Raw genomic sequence first — 20495 nt, 5'->3', positions numbered from 1 at the left:
ATGGGCCAGTTTCAGAGGTAGAAGTGAATGGAGCTATTGAAAATTTAAATAATATATTTTGAAGAAAATATCAACTAATATATAGCAAGTAGTCAAAGTGCCATTTAAAATATATGATAAGAACCATAAGGAAAATAACCATTGATTTCACAGATAAACTGGGATGAGAGGGGGGGAAATATGCATCAAACCTTGAATAAGTATTAAGTATATTTTTATTTTTTGTCTCTACAGGAATTTCATCTGCCCCATCTGAGATTCATTATGGTACCTTGCAGTGAGAAATGACTTCCTCTGAAGAATATAGGTGCCACAATGACAGAAAGATAGTGGTCTTGTTTCCCTCTGAGTTGACAAAGTGAAATGGTGCTCTTAAAGAGATAAGTGTTTATTATACTTGGAAACCCAAACTGTGTAGCTGGACGATTTTTCCTGAACCTGCACTCCAGTGTTCTAATGGACGATTGACAGTGGCATCATGTAGTAGTCCCTGAAGTGTTATCATAACTGAGTTGCAATGGTTTTGTACACTTCCCCATTTCCCAACAGCTTTCTATCAGTTCTGCATTCATTTTCCTGGGGCCTGATTTTCCCATGTTATTGGTTTGCAGACAGGCTTGTAGCCTCTTTTGTTCCTACCACCTATGAAAAACGTCAGAGGGCAGATGATCCATGCTACTTTCAAGCACTCTGCATTATTATTACCACTCCTATCTACTTGGCACTGCTATTAGCATCTCTTCCTTTTGCCTTGATCGGCTTCTTGTTATGGTCACCTCTCCAGTCAGCTAGAAGGCCATATATCTACTCTAGGCTTGAAGACAGGAGCCAGGCCAATGGAGCTACACTACTTGCTGAATGGAAAGCTACAGGCAATGGGAAAAGCTTCTGCTTTGGCAGTGCCAATGTTTGTCTGCTACCAGATTCTCTGGCAAGATTTAACAATGTGTTTAACACACAAGCACGAGCTAGAGAAATTGGGCGGAGAATCAGAAATGGGGCAAGCAGACCACAAATAAAAATCTATATAGATTCTCCCACTAACACATCCATCAGCGCAGCAAGTTTCAGCAGCTTGGTATCTCCCCAAGGTGGAGATAGCAATAACCGCGCTGTCAATGTTGGCATCAAAAGGACATCATCTCTGGAATACAAGGGAGATAATTCTGGCTCCAATAATAGTGAGGATAGTAGAGATGCTAAAGCTGGAGAGGACCTAAATGAGGGAGAAGACAACAATACATGTATTGTGCGCATAAATGGGGAGGATAATGGCCACGTTTCAGACCCAGAAGCAGATGCCATTTGTGCCCAGGCTAATACTAGTGGGCCAGCAGAACACTCATTGGAAGGTGAAAGACAGAGCCCAAAGGGTCAAATATCCAACCATAAACAGAAAGAAGGAGATTCTGGGAGTTTAGACAGCTATGCTGCCTCACGAGAGTCCCTGGTTAAGGTTCGCATTGGAGATGGCACAGTGGACCAAAGCAGCATCAACAACAAACTCCTTTACAAAGCCTCGGTCATGAAGAAGACCTCTACAAGGAAAAAGAAGCATACGGATGAAAACTTTGACCACGAGATATCTGCTTTCTTCCCTGCTAACTTGGACTTCCTATGCTTGCAGGAAGTGTTTGACAAAAGAGCAGCAGAGAAGTTGAAACAGCAGCTCCATCACTATTTTGAATACATTCTATATGATGTTGGGGTCTATGGCTGCCATGGCTGCTGTAGCTTTAAGTTTGTTAACAGTGGCCTGCTTTTTGCCAGCCGCTACCCAGTTATGGATGCTGCTTATCACTGTTACCCCAATGGAAAAGGAACGGACTCCTTGGCTTCCAAGGGAGCCTTGTTTCTCAAGGTAAGACCTTTTCTTTATGAAACCCATAACTGATTCTAATACATGCTTGATTATAAATCAACTGTACTGCTTGTCAATAAACTCTGTTAGAGATAGGTTATAGACACAGTGTTCAGATCTGGTTTACATTTAGGCTGGAGAATTTGAGGCTTAGGGATCATATGAAGGTGACAGAGGCTATGTCTAGACTGCAGGCTTCTTTCAGAAGAAGCTTTTTCAGAAGAGCACTTCTGGAAAGAGAACGTCCACACTGCAAAAGTGCATCGAAAAAGCTATCTCCTTTTTCAAAAGATAGCGTCCATTCATTGTAGATACTATCTCGCATTTCAGCAGTGATTACTATGGACGGAGTAGCCACCAGGGCACCTGTGGTTTTTCCTCTATCCTCATCTTTCAAAAGAACTCCCTCTCCCCGTACACACATGGCTTTTTCCAAAAAAGCTCTTTTGGAAAAAGGCTTCTTCCTTGTAGAATGAGGATTACCAATGTTGGAAAAAAAAACCTCTGTTTTTTCAAAATGCAGGACAATGTAGCACTTTAAAGACTAACAAGATGGTTTATTAGATGATGAGCTTTCGTGGGCCAGACCCACTTCCTCAGATCAAATAGTGGAAGAAAATAGTCACAACCATATAAACCAAAGGATACAATTTAAAAGAATGAACACATGTGAAAAGGACAAATCATATTTCAGAACAGGAAGGGGATGCGGGGGAAGGAAGGAAGGTAAGTGTCTGTGAATTGATGATATTAGAGGTGGGGAGAGTGGGATGTTTGTGAGTTAATGGTATTAGAGGTGATAATTGGGGAAGCTATCTTGGTAATGGGTAAGACAGTTCGAGTGTTTGTTCATTCCTTTTTGGAGAGTGTCGAATTTTAACATGAATGACAGTTCAGAGGATTCCCTTTCAAGTGCAGATGTAAAAGGTCTTTGTAGCAGAATGCAAGTGGTTAAGTCATTGAGAGAGTGTCCTTTCTGGTTAAAATGGCAAGAAACTGTTTTTTCTTTGTGATCTTGTCTGATATCTGTTTTGTGGGCATTGATCCTTTGGCGAAGTGTCTGAGATGTTTGTCCAATGTACATAGCAGACGGACACTTTCGGCACATGATAGCATAGATTATATTTCTGGATGCGCAGGAATATGTGTTCTTGATCTTATAACTCAGTTGGTTAGGTCCAATAATGGTATCAGCAGAATGAATATGTGGACATATTGTTGCAAGGGTAGGTACAAGGGTTGGTATTAGTGTGGTATGTCCTGTAGTTGTTGGTAAGAATCATCTTGAGGTTAGGTGGTTGTCTATAGGAGACTATGGGTCTGTCTCCCAGAGCCTCTTGGAGTATGGTATTCTGTTCCAGTATACACTGTAGTTTATTGATAATGTGTTGGACAGGTTTAAGTTGGGGGATGTAGGTGATGACAAGTGGTGTTCTATTGTTGGTTTTCTTGGGTCTGTCTTGAAGTAGATGGTTTCTAGGTATTCGTCTGGCTCTTTCAATTTGCTTTTTTATTTCTCCGGGTGGGTAGTTGAGGTTTATAAATGCTTGGTAGAGATCCTGAAGCTTCTGGTCTCTGTCAGTGGGATTAGAGCAGATGCGGTTGTTTCGAAGGGCTTGGCTATAGACGATGGATCGTGTGGTGTGTTCTGGATGGGAGCTGGAAGCATGTAGGTAACTGTATGAGTCGGTTGGTTTTCTGTAGAGAGTGGTGTCTAATTTTCCATTCACAACTTTGGGAGCATCGTGGGGTGGGTTTTTTTTTCCATTTTCTTAAGATAGTTCATTTAAATAAGCTGATGGTTGTAAGACCATATGTTTTGAAGTACAGGGTTGTGCTTGTAAAGGTCAGAGGTGGGAGATGTTAGACATTTCCATACAATTAGTTAGTTTTGCAACATTGACAATGCCTTGGGTTGAATTCTTATGAAACTGGTTGTCTCACTGGAAACTAGAAAGCAGACCCTTCCCATTTTGGATTTGACCAAGAACCAAAACTAGAGGACTAGGCTCAGATCCAGGGGTTCAAGTCCAAATATATGCAGAAGCCCCCAGGAATATTGGTTTCAGGTTCTGGACTTTGACATGTTTTTTCCTGGAATGCAGCCTTGACTGCAGGACTGCTGAGTCTTCTGTCCCTCAAACCTGGGCTCCCTCTTACACTGTGATGCTTTTGGAAAGCTACAAACTTTGGGAGGTATTGCACTTATGCAGGCATCAGTAAGCAGGGACACACCCAAATGAGTTACACGAGAACGTCTCCTAGCCACTCATGAACCAACAATAGAGACACTCCAGTCAATCCCCCACGACCTTGCATCCCAGAACTATACCATCTGGCCTTGGTCGAAGCCTGACCAATAAAAGTTCATTACCCAGTCCGTCCCCTCTACATGAGGAGAGGACACACACTAGCCTTTGTAAACTGAGCTGAGATTTCCCAAGCACTTCAGCCAACACTGTTGTAGATAAAATATAAAACAGATGCATTAATTACAGAAAGATAGATTTTAAGTGATTATAAGTTATAGGTGTAGAGATCAAAGTTAAGAACTTAAGAAATCAAGGTAAATTAGCTATCTGAGTTCAGTAAACTAAACAGGATTTGAATTAAGCAGTATCTCAATCCTGAAAGTATAAACAGGCCAGAAATCTTCAATACTCAGTCTGGAATTCTCCTCCAACTCAAGACAACCCTCCCCAATTCAAAGTCTTTGTCCTCCAGACAGGTTTCCAGATGTTAAATTGTAGAGAGAGTGAGGCCAAATCATTAATTCACTTCCCCTCTTCATAGTTTCTTCCAACTTTTGGAAAGATTGATGGTTGTGACATGGAGGTCCACCCCCTTTAATCAAACAGACTCCATTTTCTACATGGTGTTTCGGAGAGGTTTTCTGAGATGGGCATGAGGAGTGTGGATTCCTTGTAATGGACTATGAACACATATGACTACTCCATTGTTGTACGTGAAAAGTTGGTTGTGGGTGTTCCCAACCTCACAGCATATTTCAGTAATGCACACACAGTAAAAGTTCATAACTTCACATACAATAATAGCACACACAATTCAACAGGTTAATAATGCTCAACAGACTAAGACTTTTAAAATAATACTACACAAAGCATACTTTGTAAAAAACATTGTGCAAGTGGTGAATACGAGGGTTTTAGAGTGCTGCTTTGAGGTACAGAGTGCCACACATAGCTCCAATTAAAGAATTATTTCTTCAGTCATTTAAGACCAAGGCTTCATTTACAAATAATAAAATGTTTCAAGTGTTCCAAGAAGATGCATTTTTCTTGCAAAAGTGCTGCTTAGATTGTGCAAAATCCATTATTGAAATAGTCATCAAGAATAAGACTTTGAAAGTATAGTTTAATAAGTATAATAAGGGGAGAAAAGGAGAAGGAGTTGTACCCTATGTAAGAGAGCAGTATGATTGCTCAGAACTCCAGTATATAGAGGGAGAAAAGGCTGTTGAGAGTCTATGGGTTAAGTTTAGAGGTAGAACCACCAGGGATGATGATGTGGTTGGTGTGTGCTATAAACCCCATCAGGTGGATGAGGCAGATGAGGCTTTCTTCGGACAACTAAGAGAAGCTTCCAAATCACAGGCCCTGGTTCTCGTAGGGGACTTTAATCACCCTGACATCTGACCAATACAGCAGTACACAGACAATCCAGGAAGTTTTTGGAGAATGTTGGGGATAACTTCTTGGTACAAATGCTGAAGGATCCAGCCAGGGACCATGTGCAGCTTGACCTGCTGCTCACAAACAGGGAGGAACTAATAGGGGAAGTAGAGGTGGGTGGCAACCTGGGAAGCAGTGATCATGAGATGGTAGATTTCAGGATCCTGACCAAAGGAAGAAAGGAGAGTAGCAAAGTACACACCCTGGACTTCAGAAAAGCAGACTTTGACTCCCTCAGAGAACTGATGGGCAGGATTCCCTGGGATGCTAACATGAAGGGGAAAGGCGTCCAGGAGAGCTGGCAGTATTTTAAAGAAGCCTTATTGAAACACAGGAAGAAACCATCCCAACGTGCAACAAGAAAAGCAAATAAGGTAGGCGACCAGATTAGCTTGCTGGGGAAATCCTTGGTGAGATTAAACGCAAAAGGGAAGCTTACAAGAAGTGGAAACTTGGACAGATGACATGGGAGGAATATAAATATATTGCTTGAGAATGCAGGGGAGTTATCAGGAAGGCAAAAGCACAATTGGAACTGCAGCTAGCAAGGGATGTGAAGGGTAACAAGAAAGGTTTATATCGGCATGTTAGCAATAAGAGGGTGATCACATTACTGCATGAGGGAGGTAACCTACTGACAGATGATGTGGGAAAGCTGAAGTACTCCATGCTTTCTTTGCCTCTGTCTTCAAGACAAGGCCAGCTCCCAGACTAGTGCACTAGGCAACGCAGCATGGGAAGGAGGTGGGCAGCCCTCGGTGGAGAAAGAACAGGTTAAGAACAATTTAGAAAAGCTAAACATACACAGATTCATGGGTCCAGATTTAATGCATCCGAGGGTACTGAGGGAGTTGGCAAATGTCATTGAGGAGCCTTTGGCCATTATCTTTGAAAACTCATGGAGATCGGGAGAGATCCCGGATGATTGGAAAAAGGCAAATGTAGTGCCCATCTTTAAAAAAGGAAAGGACAATCCAGGGAACTACAGACCAGTCAGCCTTACCTTAGTCCCTCGAAAAATCATGGAGGGGGATCCTCAAGGAAACCATTTTGAGGCACTTGGAAGAGGGGGAAGTGATTAGCAGGGCTCGACAAATACATTCACCCGCTCACCCGTGGAGAGTAGATTTTACCAGCTGGTGAGTGCAGGGGCAGACTGGCCCAGTGGGCCGTTGTGACGGGCTGGCAGAAGCCCGTACTACGGGTGGTACGGCCCCATCCGATCCGCCGGCCGGCGGAGGAGCAGAGGGCCACTGGAGGGGGTAAGTGCGGCGATTCTTGCCACCGGGGTGCCTGTATTAGCTCTGGCGTAAGGAGGCAGGGCACGAGTCAGAGTGCGGGACGCCGGCAGGACATGGCCCTGCCAATTTTAAAGACTTTTAAAGGGCAGCTCGGCTCTGGCCACGTGTCCCTGGTAGCTGGCTGAGGAGTGTGGCACAGCCAGGCCCCGCCCTGCGCCGCCCCGCCAGCTCCAGTCCTGCCATGGCACCAGCCCCCTCGCCAGCGAGAGATCACTCCCTGTCAACCACCCGGCTCACTGCGCCCGCCCCATGCCCCTCTGTCTCCACACTGCCCGTTCCCCACACCTCCCCTGCACCCTGGACCCCTTGCTCTCCCTCTTCCCTGTGACTCTCTGGCTCTGCACCGCCCTTACACCCCGCACCCTGCTCCCCCCAATCCATGCCCCCCCAGCTCTGTGCTGCCCGTTCCTTACACTGCCCCTAGACCCCAATCCCTCTGCCCCTCCTGTTCCCCGTGTCCCATTCCCCGTGCCTCCACTGCATCCTGCTCCCCCCAATCCCTGCCCTCCCAGCTCTGTGCTGCCTGTTCCCTGCAGTGCCCCTAGACCGTGATCCCTCTGCCCCTCCACCACACCCTGCTCCCTCCGATCCCTGCGTCCCTCTGTGCCTCCTGTTCCCCGCACCACCCCGTACACCCCCACTGTTCCGTGCACCCCTCTGGTCCTGTGCCTCCCGTTCCCCACACCACCTCTGTACACCCCCACTGTTCCCTGCACCCCTCTGGCTCTGTGTCTCCCATTCTCCGCACTACCTCTGTACACCCCCACTGTTCCCTGCACCCCTCTGGCTCTGTGCCTCCCGTTCCCTGCACCACCTCTGTACACCCCCACTGTTCCCTGCATCCCTCTGGCTCTGTGATGTCCTTGCACGCTGCTCCCCCTGTGGGTTGGGAGTGAGGGGTGCTTGTCCATAGGGAGGGGCTGGACAGGCCAGAGAAAAGGCTGCTGTGACCCAGCAGCAGTGAAAGGGGGAGTTCACTTGAAGTGCCTTTGCCTTTATGGAAAAAAATGAATGAATATGCTATTTGCTATTTATAGGGCTAAAATGCCGTGAGAAAAACGAAACAAAAAAAATTGCAAAATGCAAACGTGTAAAAGACAACAAAAAAAGGGGGGGCAGCCAAAATTGTTTTGATTGGGGCAGCAAAAAACCTAGAGCTGGCCCTGGGGGAGGGGAAGGGGAAGAGGCTGGGCTGGGCTGGGCTGGGCTGGGCTGGGCTGGGGGGAGGGGAGAGGAGGGAAGGGGAGGGGGAAAATATGGGGAAAGGGCTGAGGGGAGGAGAGGGAGGGAAGGAGATCAGGAGAAGAAGACGACAAAAGAGGAAGGCACCAAGGGACAGGGGTGCAGGAGAGACAAATCCCAGGGAGCCAAGTGCAGACAATGAGGAAAAGGGCAGGAGGGGAGGTGTCAGTGGGAGGGGGGAAACAGGGTGATGCTAGGAAAGGAGAGGGTAAGGGCACTGGGGACTAGAGAGGGGAGGAAAAGGTGCTGGGAGAAGGCATGAAAGAAGGGGTGGTCATGAGAAAGACGGGGATGGAGCAAGGCATGTGTAAGGGCACTGGGGCATGAGGAAAATGGGGGCAGAGGGTGGTGAGGGGGTGAATACCAGGGAAAAAGAGGCCACAGGGGGCAGGGGCAGTGAGGGAAGGGGGAGGCACCAGAAGGGTGCAGGTGCCAGGGGATTATGGGGGTGAAGCAGAAGGGCAGACACCTGCAGGGGAGGGACCAGCACCAGAGGAGAGAGATAGGGCCAGTGTGTAGAGGGAGGTGTTAGGAGTAGGGATAAGGAGGGGTAGCTCATATGAGCAGAGAGGGGCTACTGGAGGAGTGGGCACAGGGGGGAGAGAAGGGCTGGTGGAGGAGGGGCAGGTCTCAGGAAGGCTGAGGGCAGTGAGAAGGGCAGGAGTCAGGACAGCAGAGGAGGGTGAGGTTGTTGGGGGGCAGCAGGCACCAGGGGAGCTGATGGAGCAAGGAGAGGAGACATGGCAGCAGAGGGGAAAGGTAAAGGTTTATAAGATATTTATTAATAACTTGGGTGATATTTATTAATAACTTATTAGTAATTACTGTTCTTTTTCTTATTAGGAATTTATGCCATTAAAAAAAGCACTTTTGGGGGGCGAGGGTAGCGAATCCCTTTTTTATCTGGCAAGTAGGGTTTTCCATAATTTGTCGAGCCCTGGTGATCAGGAATAGTCAAGATGGATTCACCAAGGGCAAGTCATGCCTGACCAATCTGATTAGTTTCTATGATGGCTCTGTCAACATGGGTAAATCAATGGATGTGATATACCTTGACTTTAGCAAAGCTTTTCATATGGTCCACAATATTCTTGCCAGGAAGTTAAGGAAGCATGGATTGGATAAATGGACTGTAAGATGAATAAAAAGCTGGCTAGACTGTTGGGACCAACAGGTAGTGATCAATGGCTATGTGTCAGTTTGGCAGTCAGTTTCTAGCATAGTTGCCCAAGGATCAGTTCTAAGGCTAGTTTTATTCAACATCTTTATTAATGACCTCGATGAGGGGATGGATTGCACCCTCAGCAAGTTTGCAGATGACACTAAGCTTGGGGGAATGGTAAATATGTTGGAGGGCAGGGATAGGGTCCAGAGTAACCTAGACAGATTAGAGGATTGGGCCAAAAGAAATCTGATGCAGTTCAACAAGGACAAGTGTAGAGTCCTGCTCTTGGGATGGAAGAATCCCAAGCATTGTTACAGGCTGGGGACTGAATGGCTAAGTAGCAGTTCTGCAGAAAAGGACCTGGGGATTACACTGGATGAGAAGCTGGATATGAGTCAACAAGTGTGCCCTTGTAGCCAAGAAGGCTAATGGCATATTAGGTTGCATTAGGAGGAGCATTGCCAGCAGGTCTAGAGAAGTGATTGTTCCCCTTCATTCGGCTCTGGTGTGGCCACATCTGGAGTATTGCGTCCAGTTGTGGGCACCCCACTATGGAAAGGATATGGACACATTGGAAAGGGTCCAGCAGAGAGCAACCAAAATGATTAGGGGGATAGAGCACATGACCTATGAGAAGAGGGTAAGCGATTTGGGCTTATTTAGTCTGCAGAAGAGAAGAGTGAAGGGAGATTTGATAACAGCTTTCAACTTCCTGAAGAGAGGTTCCAAAGAGGATGGAGAGAGACTGTTCGCAGTAGTGACAGATGGCAGAACAAGGAGCAATCGTCTCAAGTTACAGTGGGGGAGGTCTAGGTTGGACATTAGGAAAAACTATTTCCCTAGGAGGGTGATGAAAGTACTGGAATGGGTTAACTAGGGAGTTGGTGGAATCTCCATCCCTAGAGGTTTTTAAGTCTTGGCTTGAGAAAGCTCTACCTGGGTTGATTTAGTTGGGATTGGTCCTGCTTTGGGCCGAAAGCTGGAGTCGATGACGTCCTGAGATCTCTTCCAGCCCTATGATTCTATGAGTCTAAGTTTCAGTGCAAGTGACAAACAATAGGAGCTCCTGTAATTTTGTCTATAGATTGAGTGGAAAGCTGTTAGAATGTTTTGGTAAACTCTAATAACAATCAAATCAGAATCTTCAAATATGGCAATTAGAAGATGAGCAAATATACACATACGTACATTATTTGTAATCATTACCATTCCAATATCTCTGCTATATATTTGAGAGAAATCATAGAATCCCAGGTCTGGAAAAGACCTCAGGAGGTCATCGAATCCAGCCTCCTGCCCAAAGCAGGACCAATCCCAACCTATTCATCCCAGCCAGGGCAAGGCAGAGAGTTTGTCTATCAAGAATTCCTCTTAAATGGTAACAGCTAGGACCACCAAACTGAGTGTACACCTTCCTCTTATTATAACTTAAAGCTACATAAGCATTAGGTTGTTCCAGGAAAATGAAATGTGTCTGGAATGGGATTGCTTCTCATAACACCAAACAGAAAAGCGATAGAATCAACAGGCAGGTGAAAGGGGCTGACTGACGATTGTCTCGTATCTTAGGCACCCTTTAGAAAGTGGGAGGGGGAGGCTGAAGCTCTTCCTTCTCCCAAATTTGTACAGAGTTGAGCTTAACTGAGTTAAGGACACAAGCCGTGCTGGGTAAAATAGTAGTTTATATATGGGGCAGAACCAAAAATCCTGGTTCTGTACACAATGAGCCATTGAGGTTCATATTTTGGATCTGATTTTTGTAGTCTGTGGTCTTTTTTATTGATAATTATGAAGTTTGTTCTTTCATCATTCAGAGCTGCATGCATAAACTCTATAATATGAAAACAACTCAGGTCACAATTAGTCCACTTCAATATGTGCATATATTAAGAATTAAGAGATTAAAAACAATCTGCTTTCAGCTGCCCATTGCTGTGTCATTAGTTTGTTACCCTGCTAAGAAGTCAGCAGTGTTTCCATTTCCCTTGCAGAAAATTAAGATTCTTTTCCAGATACCATTAGAATAATAGACTTAATTATTGATTCAACTTAATTCTTAAAGTCACAGTTTAGCAGGAGATAGGGGACCAATTTTCTATAAAGACTCCACAAGAGCCAACATCATCTAAACTGGTATAGATCTCAGATCCAGCTCAAAAACAGTATTTTGTCTCATAGTTGTGTGATTCTGGCATGTGGTATTTTATTCCCCAAATGTTTGTCTTCTGCATTAAGTTGTTCTGCATTTATTAAATGCTTTTCAGTTTGTATTTTACCTTAAGTGGTCATAGGTCATTTATTCCATGAGAAGATGCAGTAATGTAGATTAGCTTTGATACAATGTATTTATTAACACAAAAGTTTGCAAACTGCAGCTCATATATAAATGAAACAATAACCTACAACAAATTATGGGCTTGGATATTATGGGCCTGAGCCAAAGACCACTGAAGTCAGTAGTTTAATACAAGGTTTAATATGGGGATGTCTGCCTCTGTACAGAATACATAGGCCTGCAGACATCTCTGCAGCTAGGAAGTGTATTTCCTACAGGAAGCCAAAGCCATTCAGTGCAACACACTCTGGAGGATAATTGGTGTTGTAAAGTTCTTATCACAGTGTGATATAATTCATTTTGTCATATTTGGAACGATAGTAATGAGATTTCGTAGGACAGACAACTGTGCTTTTAATAAGAGCTTAACTAGACTATATATGAGGAGAGGCCATTCTACGTAATTTTCAGTAGAGTTCTGTTTAGGGTTGCCAACCTTCTAATGCATCAAAATCAAACACTCTTTCCCTACCCTACCCTGAGGCCTTGCTCCCTCATTCCACGCTCCCCCACCCTCACACACACACACTTTCACTGGGCTGTGGCTGAGGGTTGAGATGCATATGTCTGGGGGTGTGGGCTCTGGGGTAGGGGCGAGAGACTTGGGGTGTGAGAGGTGGTACATGCTATGAGAGGGAGCTTGAGTATGGGGGGGGCAGGGACAGGGTTGGGAGAGAAGATTGACATGTAGGCTCTGGGATGGGGCCAGAGATGAATATTTCAGGATGCAGAAGGGGCTCCCTGCGAGGGCTGAGGGACTTCAGTATTGGAAGAGACTCGGGGTTGGGATAGGGGGTTGGAGTGCAGGACAGTGTGCGAGGTCTAGGCAGCACTTACTCCTCATTCCATGAGGAGTAACAGTTAATTCAAACTAAGGACGTAGTTCGAATTAACGTTTCACTGCCACGTGGCTCGGGCTAGTGAAATTTCAAAATGGCGACCGGACGGGAACATGCAAATAAAGCATGGGACATTTAAATCCCGGGCTTCATTTGCAACTCCGGTCGCCTCATTTGCCTACCTAGCTCGAATTAACGATCTAGTGTAGACATACCCTCATGAGTCTCCTAGAAATACAGGGGCCAGAGATGTGCCATGTGCCCACATGCACCGCCTCCTACAACTCCCATTGGTTGTGGGTTCTTGACCAATGGCAGCTGCAGAGCTGGTGCTTGGGATGGGGCAGCATTTGGAGGTTCCCTGGCCTTCCATACTCCTAGGAGCTGCAGGGACTTTGACTGGTTCCTGGGAGCTGCACAGAGCCTGGGCAGGTAGGGAGCCTGCCTTAGCCCTGCTGTGCCACTGACTGGACTTGTAACATCATGAACAGTGGTGTTGAATGGAGCTGCCAAGGACCTTTTTGATCAGTTGTTCCATTCGAAAACTGGATCCTTTTCTACCCTGGCTCTATTCCTAAAAGTCACTGAAGTGCCAGCACATTAAATCACGGGAGCAGAAAATTAAATCACATCATCAACATAAAATCTATCGGACTGTAAGACGCTGGTTTTTGCCACATCTGAAAGATGGGTTTTTTACATTAACTATTTCATGGATAGCAAGGTGACCATGCTTAAGAGTAATACAAGGGAACAGCACCTGAGCTTCCCCCTTGACCATGGGGGAGCACCTGGCCATGAGGAAATCACCTGTTTCCCACAAGCTGGAACACTGTGTATCTTTTTAAGGGTTATAATATGAAAAATTTCCCTGACATAATGCAAGGTGTCTGGCAGTTCTGTTCTCCACTAATTTTACAATCTTCACCATCTGGCTCTTCTTAGTCTTATCTCATTCTTCATCCCTGGAATTCCTCTTCAACTTGCTGTTCCCCACATGCTCATTTTGCAAATATATTCCCAAGCCATCCTCATCCGTCTTCTCACAATGTACATTCTGTAGAGCTTGTTTTGATTATCCATAATCAATTGGGAGCCGGTGATTGGAACTGGATATCTCTAGTTTTCAGAGTAAGATTTTCATTTGCTGGTAATTATTCCCACATTGCTTTGGACTATGTCCAATATACCCTGATTTAAATTAAGAGTTTATCTCTACATGAGTCCATGCAGTCTTGTTGAGGAGCAATCTAGCTTGCTCCCCTTTCTAGTGTCAGGGATGGAGTTAAATGTACTCTCTTTGCAGGCAGACCTATTGCAGGACTGTATGATTATATTCTGACTGACTCAGATGGAAAGGAGAACATGCTACCATTTTAGGAAGAGGGAAGCTATATCTTTCAAAAACAGAATAGTCTTTCCCTTACCACTCCTGCACCACAGATTCAGCTCTCAGGATAAATGAGGAATTCTCTCTTCAAAAGAAGAGAACAAACCCCGGCTGCAGGAGAGGCCACCCCACTTCTGAACAGTTCCTGCCCAAGGCTGGGCTCCAAGGGTACGTCTAAACTACATGCCTCTGGTGACAGGAAAATAAAGTGGCGATTTAAATAATCGCTGCTTCATTTAAATTTAAATGGCTGCCAAGCTGAGCCGATCAACTGTTTGTCGGTTCAGCGCAGTACAGTAGTCTGGACGCTCCTCAGTCGACATCAAAGGCATTTGTCGACCTCCCACGTAAGCCTCCTGGGATGAGGTTTACCTGGGAGGTCGACAAATGCCTTTGATGTCGACCATGGAGCATCCCGAGTGCCGCGCTGAGCCGACAAACAGCTGATCGGCTCAGAGCGGCAGCCATTTAAATTTAAATGAAGCGGCAATTATTTAAATCGCCACTTCATTTTCCTGTGCTGGGTAGCCTAATCTACATGCCTCTGTCGCCAGAGGCATGTAGTCTAGACGTAGTCCAACACTCTTGGCTGGTGAGTAAGTGAGCAGGGCCATGATAGCAGAACTGCAGAGAGTTCCTTGCACTTGAGCCCTGATGGGGCAAAGCAGGGGTTCCTGGCTAGGGTTGTGGGAAGAAGGGAGATGGACAGGAGCCATTCAGCAGTATGGCCACCCCCTTTATATGTGGGGGTTTGTCCTTCTTCTCATGGCCCTGACTAGGAGTCTCTGCTCTGCAATGCCAAGACTGCAAACTTCCACGCACCTTCTAGCTGTAGGAATCTAGTGTTGCTGGCCTGTAACCTGCAAATAGCTCCACTGTCACGATCTCACTTGTACCCTCACTCCTGTAACCATAGAGCTGCAGAGGATTCTCAGTGCTGTTGTATCACAGAATATTAGAACCGGAAGGAACCTCAGGAGATCATCAAATGTAATCTCTTGCCCAAGTACCATCTAGATCAGTGTTTCTCAACCAGTGGTACAAGTACCCTTAGGGGTACTCGAGAGAAGTCTAGGGGGTACATCAACACAACTGAAATTTGTCAAAAACTGAATTTTTATTTTAAGTCTTACAGCATTTTATTATTTTTGTACTTTTTACACCCAAAAATTTCACCGCCTGCCCAGCTATGATTAAGTTGTTTAAACGAATGTGTTGCAATGGTAGAAAATAATTTTGTGTGTCTGAAAACTGTAGGTACTGGGGGTATTTATAATTTTTTTTTAATAAAAGGGTACTTTATAAAAAAAAGGTTGAGAAACCCCGATCTAGCTAATCCCTGATAGATGTTCCTGGATCATCTAATCTGCTCTTTAATATCTCTAATGATAGAGATTCCACATCCTCCCTAGGCAATTTATTCCAATGTTTAACCACCTTGACCGTTAGGAAGATTTCCTTATGACTAACCTAAACTTCTCTTGAGCATTTTAAGTCCATTGCTTCTTGACTTGTCATCAAAAGTCAAGGAGATACTCCTTTTTACCTCTGATTTTCTTCTCTTACCTACCATTGTCCTTATTCTGTTGTTCTCACTCTTACCTGCCTTTGAAAATTATATATCCTTTTATGTTTACTTTCACCCAAAATGCCTTCTAATAATCAACTGCTTCTTCCCTGTTATTCAGAAGCCAGTCTGAAATGGCTGACCTCCTAGTTACTTCCCCCACCAGCTGAACCTACAAGTTGTCCCCAGTACAGTGCAAGAACTAAATGGAGATTTTATATTTTGCCGTATTACTTTTCTAACATATATCTGTGCATATATCTCTGTCTAGGGCCCTTAAATGACCTGGGTGAGGGTTGACTCTGTGGGTAGGTCTAGACTGCATCCCTCTGTTGGCAAATCTCCTTGCAGGATGCATAAGGGATCTGTCGAAAAAGGCTTTATTTCTCGACAGATCCCCCTCTAGACTGCCACTTTTTGCAGACAAAATGCCTAGTCGGCAAAACGCGGCGGCCATTTTTATGCAAATTAGGCACGGGATATTTAAATCCCTGCCTCATTTGCAATGTCGACCTGCCTAATCTGCATCCGTCTGCCGACAGAGGGATGCAGTCTAGACATACCTTGTGTCTATTGTTAGCTATTTTCTGCACCTGAAACTTTTTGCAACCATGTAATTGTTGACCTTGTAGCATCATGTCTTGATAAATGCATAGTGTTGCCAGGTGTCTGGTTAAATACCAGAAAATTCCAGCAGGGACCTTTTTCTTTTCCTCAACCGGGATTTTTTGTGAAGCTACCTGGCAACCCTATAAATGTGTAATTCTTTTTATTTCCTCATAATAACGTGTCTGGTCCTGATGGGTTCAGTTTGTCAGAATATGTACATAATTCCCAGACAAAAAGTGTTTAGTAAAATTAAAGATATAGTTAAAGTAAATGTCTGTGATTTAAGGCAAACTACAATGATGTTGTAATTGCCCCCCAAAAGTTTTATAACCCCAGGAAATTATAAGAATTTCAAACATTTAAGGGTATATAAATGCATAGTTAGGACAACCAGACAGCCACTGAAAACAGTGAGAAAAAGCAAAATCTTTTCAAAATGGCCACTAATTGAGGACCTCTGTGGTTTCAGTCCTGTTGAGAACAATGGAAGATGGCTGCCATTTTGAAAGATGGCAGTTCTTTGTGGAATTCTTAGTAGGAAACTATTGTATCCTTAGGTCTCTGCTGAAAGTGAAGCTAACGGCTATGCAGATTAATGAGAAAAAATGATCACATGTCCTAAAACAAAATATTCAAATATAGACAATTCACAGTGAGTATATCAGAAATTTGAAGTTGTTTACATTACTGAGATCATAGGCGTAGGGTTGCCAGGTATCCGGTGTTGAACCGGACAATCCAGTATTTGAGCTTTCTGTTCGGGAAACAAATTGAGAAAATATAAATGAGAAAATACAAATGTCCAGTATTTTCTAAATAAGATGTAATGTAGATTGTGATGTAATGTCAAATGTGTCCAGTATTGTTGTTGAAAACATCTGACAACCCTACATGGGCAGGGGGAATAAAAGTTCTGAAACTGGTTGCTAAATTTCTTAATGAACCCACAGGAATTTCAGTTCCAAATGTAATGAACAGATTTACTCAGAAACATTGAGTTTTTGAGGAGTAACGTTAGTTCGGACTAAGGGCTTTAAGTGCGTCCCGGCGCGCACTTCCTGGTTCGAATCAGCTGTGATTCGAACTAGCGCGCCAGTGAAATCATGTTAATGAAGCGCGGGATATTTAAATCTCCGCTTCATTAACTACTTCGGTCGTCTCTATTTGCATCCCTAGTCCGAACTAGGGATGCAGTGTAGATGTACCCTATTATCCTATGGGGTTGTGGCCAGAGCAATTGGAACAGAAAGCTGTGGGAGGCCTCGTAAAGGTCAATGGCATTGACTTTCCAATAACACTGCATCTACACTAGTGTACCCTCAGCCATGCCAGGTCGGGAATAGTATTACTCCTTATGAAAAGCAGAGGTACAGAAATCAACTTCTGCGGCCTTTAAGGTCAATGTGACAGGTTTGGTAGGATGGACACATCACTTAGAAAATCGACTGTATGTGGCTAACATTGATCTAAACTCCTAGTGTAGATCAGGCCCAGGAGAGAAGCCCTGGGAGGCTTTGTGAACTTCAGGCACATCTCTGCAATGCAATTCCCTTGGTCCTCTCAGCTGGTGCAGAGGCAAAAGTAATCTGTTATAGGCCTTTAGAGCATAGTATGTTCCCTTCTCATGTGTTGCCAGCTTCATGGGTGGGCAGCATCAGAAATTAAACCCTAATCTCATCCGTACATCTGGAATCTCATTCTGAGCAAGTCTAATGCAATTAAAATGAAGGGTTTTACTCCCCCATATTGCCCTGTCTATCTGTATTAGACCCAGCCATAGCATAGCCCATGATATAGTTTTCCAAAGCTGCCTAATTTCAGGTTCCATAAGATGTGGAAATTTTCTCTTGCATTGATCAGAACAAGATTTTTCCTTGAACTTCATACATGCAGTAAAATAGGCAGATATGGGGACTGAAAAGCCATTCCTAAAAGATTATTGATACCAAACATTTGTTTTAGTGAGAAAATCCAGGATATTTCCTGCTGTCAGGCTAATGGTCACATGATATGAAAATCATTTGTGTTGTGGTAGTGGTCATATTTGACACTTACGATCTTTCAACCTAAAACGTGCCAAAGCAATTTTAAAACTACTGGGTAAATGCTGCATCGTCTGCTATGTGACTAGTCCACTGTCTCTAATTTAGATATTTTTGGATGTGGTCCTCACTCATACTATGTAAGCCCTCCTATTTTGTTTTTGTAGTCTAGGTTCTTGTTCACATCCTTATGTGCAATAAATGTATCTTACCTTGCTAATTGTCCCATTGACTAGGCTACAGTATTTTCAAAAGAAAGGTGGAAAGATTGAGCCCAGGGTGGCAATAAACAGGAATTTTGTGAAATTCAGTCTGTGGGCTATTTGACTCTTTTGGAAAATACTGTCTAGGATAATGCTTTATGGGACATAATTCTAGATTATCTGTTATGACACTGACTTTCAAGCACCAACAGTGCAGTTCAGGCAAAGACACTGTAGTCTAATTGCCGTTTTCTGTACAAAAGTGGATTAGAGAGCACCACTTTTGTTGTGCTAGAAGTGCACACTTATTTCACCTACGTCTAGACTACAGAGTTTTTCTGGGATACCAGTGGAACATCCAGGGAACAGTTTCCAAAAAAGTGGGCGAGTTCATTCGACATCCCTGTATTCCACGCAGTGAGAGGAATAAGGGATGTTCCAAAGAGGAGTTTTTTTCTGAAATTTGGCCCCGTGTAGCCCAAGATGTGCAAATTGTGTATCTTTTTCTGATAAAACTCTGTAGTCTAAATGTAGCCTTCTTGTCCCAGATTTGAGCAATATGTTGGTCAAACACTGACCATGTGACTGAGTTTTGTGAAGATGGAAACTCCTTCCAAATCTAACCTATCACAGGGACAGTAAATGTCTGGGTTGTTTTCTCACTGTCCTACCTGTAGAACTCTCCAGATGGAGTTGCCACAATATTACACAGCCCTTAAAATAAAGCACTATCAAACAATGCATTACTTACTTGTGTCACGACTTAATAATATTGTGGAGTTCCTGTAGCTAATCTAGCTATATATCCTTTAGTGCTTTTTCATTTACAGAATAATAAATAGAATATTTAATCAAATTTTACTTAATATTATTTAGTTTACTAGTTTGGGGAGTTTCTGGTTTTGGCTTTTGCTGTTGCTAGGCAGTGGCAGAGAGATTGCAAGGATTTTTTCTCCCTGTTGTTACCATCAATCTTTTCTTCTATCATAACTACTGACAGGGATTCTGCCCTAGGGTATTGGTGCCATCCATTGAAACAGAAAAATCAGCTTTCTGTTACAAAGTGGCGCAATAGTAAGTTTGGAGAAACGGCTATTCAACATGCAATTGAACACTGATATTTCCATAGAAATACTGGCCATGTTAAATGTTTGGCTATTACTTGGTACTGTTTTTTTGGAAACTTCAAAAACATTTGGGGATGCCTCTTCCATTTCTGTTCACACATACATATTATGCATATACTTTGTGTTTGTGTGTAAGTGTAATAAAATACGGTCTGATATATAATATAAATAAAGTTACAAGTACATACCTAAATCATATCTGTGCTTCTCAGACCAATTTTAAAGGTAATGTGGCATAAGTGAGTCCATTCTAACAAGCCTTTTCAGCAGGCTATAAAACTTATGCAGACTGATCTTTCAGACTGAAATTTTCCATGTTTGGTCACCGCCTGAAAGTGAAAATGGTTCACCCCGTTTTGGACACAGATGTGTAAAGTATACAATCTTGCCACAATAGATTATAGTTCTACAACTTCTGTTTTTCCCTTTGCAGGGTGGAGCATGAGGCTTGTCTTGCCTCAAGTGTAAGAAAAATGTGTAATTTGCCAGAAACCCAAGTAGTGTAGATTTCCTTTTTGGAAGTCTACTAAAAAATCTCATTTCACTTGGCTGAGTTTAGATGGCTTGAAAATAGATATTGTGTCCTGGTTTGTGTTATAGGATTGAGGCGTGTTGTTTTTGTAAACCCCAAGGAGATTACTAAGGGTGTGTCTAGACTACAGGGTTTTGTCGACAAAAGTGGACTTTTGTCGACAAAACTATACCTGCGTCTACACTGCCGCTGAGTTCTGTCGACATAATGTCAACAGAACTCAGCAGTTTTGTCGACGGCTGTAAACCTCATTCTATGAGGAATAATGCCTTTTGTCGACAGAGTTCTGTCGACAGAAGGCGTTATTGCATCTACACTGTCATGTCGACAAAGCAGCTTGCTTTGTCGACAGAACTGGCTGTAGTCTAGATGCTCTTTGTCAACAGACGCTTTGTCGACAATATCTGTCGATAAAATTTCTATCGACAAAAGCCTGTAGTCTAGATGTACGCTTAGATTCCTGGGGCTCTGTCAGCTAGCAGCTCAAGGACAGGCATACTGAGTTTGCCTTGGCTCCCCCTCCTTACCAGAGTCAGAGTCTGCCCGGCAACCTATAGGGAGTGAGATGCTCCTCTCAGAGAGTTCGGGGG

The 20495-nt window shown here is 44.0% G+C and overlaps 1 protein-coding gene across 2 annotated transcripts in view; it reads left to right on the top strand.

Moving 5' to 3' along the window:
- Positions 1 to 20495, top strand: part of SMPD3 (sphingomyelin phosphodiesterase 3) — a 230240-nt gene that overhangs the window by 170048 nt on the left and 39697 nt on the right. For both annotated transcript variants that reach the window (XM_006117574.3, XM_006117573.2), the window contains one exon: positions 235 to 1861. In XM_006117574.3, coding sequence (XP_006117636.1) covers positions 518 to 1861 — 1344 coding nt within the window. In that variant the 5' untranslated portion in view covers positions 235 to 517. The remainder of the gene's footprint in view (positions 1 to 234; positions 1862 to 20495) is intronic.

The sequence above is a fragment of the Pelodiscus sinensis genome, chromosome 12 (genome assembly GCF_049634645.1).
Source record: "Pelodiscus sinensis isolate JC-2024 chromosome 12, ASM4963464v1, whole genome shotgun sequence".
Classification (NCBI taxonomy): domain Eukaryota; kingdom Metazoa; phylum Chordata; order Testudines; family Trionychidae; genus Pelodiscus; species Pelodiscus sinensis.
The sequence above is the reverse complement of the archived record's forward strand: the minus strand, read 5'-3'. Positions and strand labels throughout refer to the sequence as shown.